Source organism: Equus przewalskii, chromosome 21 (assembly GCF_037783145.1).
Source record: "Equus przewalskii isolate Varuska chromosome 21, EquPr2, whole genome shotgun sequence".
NCBI classification, from domain to species: domain Eukaryota; kingdom Metazoa; phylum Chordata; class Mammalia; order Perissodactyla; family Equidae; genus Equus; species Equus przewalskii.
In genome coordinates this window covers 24,001,997-24,009,635 of record NC_091851.1, presented here as the reverse complement: position 1 = coordinate 24,009,635, position 7,639 = coordinate 24,001,997, and the positions used below count along the sequence as shown (strand labels likewise).

The following is a 7,639-nucleotide window of genomic DNA, read 5'->3' as shown; positions in this document are numbered from 1 at the left end:
AGTTCTGACTCTGCCACATCCTCCCTGTGTCTTTGGGCACTTGTCCCTGCTGTGCCTTAGTTTCTTCATCTGTGGAGGAGGAGCAGCAGCCCCTTCCTCCCAGCGTTCTGGTGAGGATGTATCACCCCCAGCATGGAACTGTCATGCAAGAGGGACTCAGATGTCCCAGAAGTAGGGAAATCAGAGACAGATTCTCTTTTTGACATTTTGACAATTTGGAGAGAAAGAATAGGACCAGGAATGGAAGAGCCTAGATATGAGCCCGAGATCCCTTCCTGGTTACAGTTGGCTGCCTCCCCCAGTGTTCCAAATTTGATCTTCCAGGCCACCTCAGAGCATGGGTCCCCAACCTGAGCCCCACTCATGGAACATGAAGTCTTGAGCAACAGCCCCTTCTCAAGTTGTTCTCTGTTTATCTTGCCGATCAAATGTCTTAACTGTCCCACCTACTTATGTGATTGGCAATTATTTAATTTAGAGAGCCCTGAAGGACTCCACCAGACTGCAGAATTCTGAATTATCTAGAAACCCTTCATCTGATCACACATTTCCTGATTCCCACACTATAAAAGAGGCTGCCTCCTCAGCAGAAGCGAACAGGAGAGGGAAGAGGAGACCAGGACAGCCGCCAGGACCTCTGAGAAGCCCAGGTGAGACCTGCCTGATCTGCTTCTGCTCCGCTGCCCAGGGCGGCAGGGGTCCCAGGCTCCTCACTGTGGGCCGGGCCTTGGCTGACTGCAGTTAGGATCACTCACTGGGGGTCTTTCAAGAGAAACAGAGCTGGGCATTTTGGGGGGTGTGGGATCGTCATTCACTCTGCTTCCCTAAGAGACTGGAAACCTCAAAGTAGAAATGTTCAGCAGCAGGGAATTTGATGGTGATGGGGAGCTCATGGTTACAGGGGACACTGCAGAAATTCCACGTTCGGGTTCTCTCATGTGTCTGCTCTTCATGCCCTAAATCAAAATCTCTACAGTAGGAGTTTTAGTTTGAGTTTGCACTTGTGGATTCAGATCAGGATCCACAAATCTAAAATAACCCAATTTTGTACATTCTGATGCATTTTTCTGGGACTAGGCTCCTTAGCTTTCATTAGATCCATAAAAGATCTATTTCCCAAAAGGGATTCAGAGGCCCCGATCCAAGTTACCTCCCCAGGCAAGCCACAACAGGCTCTTTCAATCCCAGCCGGCCACAACAAGGATGGTGCTTTGGAGAAATCAGCCAGTTGATGGAATTTTGTCCAAAACAGGTGTCTCCAAAGTGTAAGAATCAGTCCCAATTTTGGACACCTTTGCTGGCTGTCAAATAGGCCCTTGAGAGGGTTGATGGCATCTGGGAGAGGATGGTGCAAAAGGCAGTCAGACGTCAGGGGTTGCCCCAGAAGTTTGTCCATATCTGCTTGTGGGAGAAGAGAAAAGAGAAAGTGTAAGAAAGATAATGTGTGTGTGGAGTGTGTGTGTGTGGAAGGGGCTGAGGGGAGGGTTCAGAGACCTACCTCTGACCACAACTCTTCTATCAATTTGCTGTGTGACCTTGGGAAAGTCATTACCCCTCTCTGATTCCCTGGTTTTCCTGGTACAACGAGGACTTTGGACGGCCACAGGATTTCCTGAGCGCTGGTCTGGATGAGATGGTGGCTATGAGGTGTGAACTCTGATATTCTGTGACTTGCAAGGACTTCCACAAACCATTGAGGGCTGGACCCAGACCGAAGGATGTAATGGGGATAGTGGCAAAGCAGTTCAGTTCCTCAGCCACATCTGTGTTTAACTTTTCATTGACTTTGTCTAATTCAAACCACTGTGAGCAAGCTCAATTGGAGAGTCAATCTGATGGTTACTTAGTTTAAACAGAGGCTTCTGGGTCAAACAGATCTGGCTCTAAATCCCATCTCCATTGTGTACCTGTGACCTTGGGGGAGGTTACCTAAGCTCACTAGGCCCCCATTTCTTCACCTGTGCAATGCGAGTGATGAGTGCCCACGTCTTAGGGTGTGGTTGGGATGACATCGGTTACTGAGTGTGCAGTGCTCACCCTGAGGCCTGGCTCGGAGGAAATGGGGAGCAGTGTTAGCTATGGATCTTCTCTCCCTGGTGTTCTGGGGGAGGGCGCAGGTGGATCAATTCCTCTCTGGTATCTGTGTCATGCTGGACTGGTTGCTCTGTTCTCAGATAGGAAGAGAGAAGATGTTTCGAATTGGGGCCCTCATTGTCTTCTGTGGGCTCCTGGCCCAGACCACAGCCCTGCTGGAAGCCATGCCCTTGCCCCTGGACCCAGCTCTGTCCTCGTCTATGATTCCGGACGTGGAAGTGAGTATCCCAGATGTTCCCGGAAGCTTGAGCAGTGGTAAGTGAGAGTCTGTGACTTCCTGTTTCAGCTGTGTGTGTGTTCAGCTGTCCAGTGGAGGGAGGGGGGCAGGGATGAATGGGGGAGTGGGGCTAAGATTTGGAATTGTCCGATCTGACCCCCGAGGACCCCTATACCCCTTTCCAGCTCTCAGCCATGGCTTGCTCTCTGAGGGTCTGTTGGGCAGTCTTGAAAATCTTCCACTCTCGGATGCTCTGAAGGCTGAAGGAGTCACTTCCAGAAGCCTGTTTAGGGGCCTGCTTGGGAAAATGGTTTCAGCAATGCCTTTCCTGAACATCCTTGAGTGAGTAGCCCTGAAATAGGGCCTTGTCCCCTGCAGAAAACCCCCGGTGGAGATCTGACAGCCCACCCAGTGGCCCTGAAGGAGGACGGGGGTGGTCTGAACATGAGCCCAGGACTCAGTCTGAGACCCTTCCCACAGTCTGGTAGAGAATAACAGCCCTCTTGAACCAGTAATTGCCCCCAGTCCTGAAGCATGTCCTGAGTCCCCAGTATCATCTATAATCCTCCCAACAGCCCTTTGAGGTTGATTTGATAAACCCCAGTTTACAGATGGAAAAACTGAGGCACAGAAAGGAGCCTGTTCTCACACAACTTGACTGATGTGGAGTAAGGGACCTGACTCCAATTTACTCAAGTCCAGGTCAAGGCTTTTTCCATCACACATGATAATCTTGTGCTCCTCGCCTGTGGAATCCCTTAGAACATACGTGGCCTTCGATATAAGCAAGAAAGTGTAAGCTTCTCTCCTCAATTATATCGTCAATGTGATGTCCACGCAATAATCTAACACAGTGTTTCCCACGAGACACCTGAGAGGTCTCCAAGCGAGGAGCAATAATGGAAAGCTTGATGCCAGGGAGCTGGAGAAATCTGAGTCCTTCAGAGGGCTGGATCAAAGCCATTTCCAAGATTCCTTCCCACTCAGGTGCTTGCTCCTGACTTGAAGAGAGACAGATAGCCTTGAGTTTGATTTCTAAATTCACCATGTACTTGCTGGGTGACCTGGGACAAGGCACTCAGTCTCTCTGTGCTTGGTTTCTCCATCTGTAAAAAGAAGATTATGGTGCCCACAGAAAGAAACTGTTGGGGGGACTGGAGGGAATGTAAATCTCATGGCGCAGTGGACGGCCCAGAGAAGAGGCTTACTTCCATCCTCTCTCCATTCTCTCTGACTTCCTGTTCCTCAATCTCCATGAGAAACATGGCTGATTGACCTGCCATTGAAGGTCATGGCAGGATGAGTGACTCCTAACGGTAAATGTTTATGAAAGACCTACTCCAGTTGCCCGTATATCATCCACTCATCCACATACCCATCTGTCCATCCATTCACCCATCATTCCTTACATCTAACCACTTACTTTTCCATGCACCCACCCACGTATCCATCTACCCACCTGTTCATCAATCCACAAAGTCAACCAACGTGGAGTAGACCCTTTCTTTGTAAGTCTCTAAGTTGGCATACAGGATACAAATATAACCCAAACACAGTTTCTATCCTGGAATAGCTCGTGGACTTGAGATGAGGAGAGGGCCATGTGTGTGTCGGGATCTGACTCAGTGCATAGGTTGGGAAAGACTGATGTACGACTCAAAACCCATCTGGCTTTTGCTGCAAGACACCCCTTCTGGGTAGCTCCACCTCTGGGGTGGGTAAAGTTTGGTGAAATGTGTTTCTAGCTTTTGGGCTGGAGGACCTAATGTTTCTTCCTCCAATGTTGCTCCCTGGGCAGTGTGAAGGTCACTAATCCCCAGATGCTGGATCTTGGCCTTGTGAAGAGCCGTGATGCCCGTGGTCTCTATGTCATCATTCCTCTGGGCATGACCCTCAATGTGAATGTGTGAGTGGGCTCCAAGACAGGATCAGAAGATGATTCACCAAAGGAGACTCTGATGACCATGGGGAACCAAAAAGGGGGCGTTGAAGTTTAACAGACATGAGTCTCCAACTTCAGCTCTTTTGCTCCTATACTGAGTGACCTTGGGTCACTTGGGAAACTCAATTAACCTCTTTGAGCCTTGGCTTTCCCTACTGGGAAATGAGAGGAGTACAGATGTGGGCTATGTGGAGTGAGGTGAGGGTGGCATTCTTAGCAAGAAGAAAAAGCCTCCTCTGCCTTGGAACGTGGTAGCAGACTGTCTCCTCTGCAGGCCCCTGGTTGGAAGTCTGTTAAAGCTGGTTGCAAAGCTAAATGTCACCGCACAACTCTTACCTTTGAAAGATGACGAGTACAACTTCTACGTGGTCCTTGGCAGCTGCACTCACTCCCCTGGCAGCCTGCACATCATCTTGCTTGAAAGGTGAGGCCAGAGAGGTGGCTTCTGCTGCCCAGAGACAATAGGATGGGATGATGGATGGATGGCTGAGAAGATGGAACAATGGGAAAATGGATGAGTGAGAGGATGGAAGAGTGGGAAGATGGATAGGAGGGAGGGAAGATGGATGGATGGGAGGATAGAGGGGTAGATGAGAAGGTAAGTGGATGGGTAAATAGTCACTTATCCCTTCTGAGGCTGGATTGACTAATTTTATGCTGGTTTAGGCAACAAGAAATCTGAGTTCAAGTTCCAGCTACCAGAGGGGCATGGAGAGAGGTGGAGGGCTTCCTGTGTGAACTTGGACACTGCTTCTCAACTTGAGTCTCAGCTTCCTCAGATAACAGTAATATGGAGCTACATCGGGGTTGCTGACAGAATGCACTAAGATAATTGGTGTGAATGTGCTTTGTCCCAGTAAGGGGTAAAATAGCTCTGGAGCTTAACTGGGTTACGGATTTCAGTAATTGTCACAAGGGACACTGAGTCTGGCACAATATGGAGGAGTCGTTCTCATCATGGCTCACATTTATTGGACACATATACTGTGCTTCACATGTATCATCTCGTTGAATCCTCATGACAACTGCATACTATTCACTGTTCAACCATCTATAGATTCTACAAAGTCTCATTGCACACCTACTGTGTACTGGAGCTATGTGTTTATTCTACACACACCTACTGTGCACACTGCTGTGTAGGGTGTCACTCCCTTTGGATAGGCCCCTTGGTGTTTGCTGGCATGTGGGTGTGGATGGACACGACCCATTCTCAGTTTCTTGGTGCTGAGACTGCCATGGGCACAGTGGCCCTTCTGAAGGCTTCTCCATACCAACCCCACGCCTCTGCATCACCCCATGGCTTTTTCCTTTCAGATGGGTCCCCGTCCCCTTTCGTTGCCTCTCCGAAAGACTCAGCAAGATCCTTCCTGGGCTGGTGCAGGACAAGGTAAGTGGGTAGAAGTGGGGGCTCCTGATCCTTGGCTCTGAGAGCTTATCAGGCTGAAAGAGGCCCCTGGGGTGAGCTTTTTGAGTCCCTCAGCTTGATAAGTAAATTCCTTCCACCAGTCTATCTCTCTATTCACCCATCTGTGCGTGTTTCTTCTTCCCATCTTTCAAAATACATTGGTTTGTGCCTGCTCTGGACCAGGCCCTGTGCTGGTCCAACTACAAGTCAACAGGACTGGCCTCTGCCCTGAGAAGCTCCCAGCGCAGCCCGCTATGGCACAGACGAGCACTCTTCCAGCCCATACTTGGGTGCCTCCTATAAGCAGAAACTCACCCCTCCCAGAGCAGTCCACCCTGTTTAGAAACAGATGTCATGTCACAGAGTGAACAATGGCTCCTTGTGTGATGGCACTTCACACACAAGCCTTCAGTCTCTCCTCTGCCCAGTGTGGATGTGGGATTGCTGAGAATCAAACACTCTCAGACACAGAGAAATGATAGAAAATCTCCCCAGATAATCCATCCTTGGGATGCTGCTGCTTCCAGGATCCACCTACAGTGCCACTTTGCCTAACTCCCCTCTCTTCCCCTGGGTCAGCTGTGCCTTAGGCTCACAGGGGCTCTCAGCAGCATGGAACTCACCCTGGTCGAGGCCACTGTGGGTAAGCCCCGGCTCCCCCTCCGCAGGAGCAATGATTTCCCCTGAGGAGATCTGTCCCTGCACACCATAGGATGCTAGCTCCCTCCAGCCTCAACTCTCCCCAGTTTGAGTTATTTTGTGCCTTGATTTATCCATATGTGTTGAGGTATAGACCCTGTCTCCCCCATCATCCCTGACACTGAGAACAGCTGGGCTGGTTGGTGGAGGAGGCGAGGCCCCCCTGCGTGGGCTTGGACGGATCGCCAGAGTCCCCATTTCCTGGCCCCAGGCCTCAGGGGCATGTGAGGTAACCCAGGACTCCTTCACACTGAGATCATCACTCTGGTCTATGGTGGTGGTGGTTTTTTAATTTTCCAGACTTGATTATCTATGGGCAGGATTTTGCCTTGAATGCCTAGGCTTCCAGAAAGGGACTGGCCTCTGCTGACCTGGTGAGTGTTGTACCCCACTCCCCAGGATTTGGGAGCTGGCTCCCAGTAGGGGGCAGCAGGGACTTTGGGACAGTGACATCCAAAGAAAGAGACAAAGAGCCACATAGAGAGAGACAGAGATGCACAGAGACCTCCACAGAAATGCTGACAGAGATGGAGAGACACAGGTGGCACTGCATCATAGCTACAAAGAGAAACACAGATGGTCGTGGATACTCACAGACACATACACACATGCCTAAACACGTGGTCACTCAGACCTATAGAAATCTATGCAGACATATAGAGGCACACTCTCACACCAGCATGCTCACACACATGTGCACACATTTGCAGACTCATGATGTGCAAGTACTCATGGATACACAGACAAACACTGAATCAAATACATGCACAAGAAGCCCTCTACTCCAGGCCTGGACTACCCTTGTGACTGAGACAAGATCTCTATCCCCAGGGTCTTAGCCTCCTCCCCTGCATCTGGAGGGTGGGTTTGATGATGGGCCAATGCCGAGAAAAGCCAGTGACCTTGAGTTTCCAATCTGATTGGGGTCTTCTCCCAACAGAACCATTTCCTGCTGTTCAATCCACTCCCTGCCCAGCTTCTGAGGGCTCACAAAAGGATGTCCCATGTTCTGGACAATGACATGGCCGCTGTTTGAACACCAGGCAGCATTCTCTCTGAGAGAACTGCTCCCCATCCTTTCCCATTAGGCATTTGTTATATTCCATATTCCTCACCAAATAAAATTGCTCTTCCCATGCACAGGGAGCCTTGTTATTCTTAAGCATAACTTGAGGCTTCATAGGTTGGAAAGAGCCCAGGCCTTGGCAGTTTGTGCCATAGAACAGAGTTCGGGCCTTACATTGGAGATCTTAATGGTCTTAAGCATGTCAGGGACATG

General features: G+C 50.0%; 1 protein-coding gene across 1 annotated transcript; it reads left to right on the top strand.

Annotated features, from left to right (window-relative positions):
• Positions 1–2,189: 2,189 nt before the first annotated feature.
• Positions 2,190–5,655, top strand: LOC103541374 (BPI fold-containing family A member 1-like). Its single transcript, XM_070589631.1, has 5 exons — positions 2,190–2,349; positions 2,497–2,653; positions 4,110–4,217; positions 4,528–4,677; positions 5,571–5,655. Exons 1-5 carry the CDS (start codon positions 2,190–2,192, stop codon positions 5,653–5,655), a joined length of 660 nt encoding a protein of 219 aa, XP_070445732.1.
• The last annotated feature ends 1,984 nt before the right edge of the window (positions 5,656–7,639 follow it).

Bases quoted from the DNA above. Each gene is read 5' to 3' on its own strand.
- LOC103541374 (XM_070589631.1), top strand. From the start codon at position 2,190: ATGTTTCGAATTGGGGCCCTCATTGTCTTCTGTGGGCTCCTGGCCCAG. The intron at 2,350-2,496 runs GTAAGTGAGAGT...ACCCCTTTCCAG, and splicing joins TCCCGGAAGCTTGAGCAGTG to CTCTCAGCCATGGCTTGCTC. The intron at 4,678-5,570 runs GTGAGGCCAGAG...TTTTCCTTTCAG, and splicing joins CACATCATCTTGCTTGAAAG to ATGGGTCCCCGTCCCCTTTC.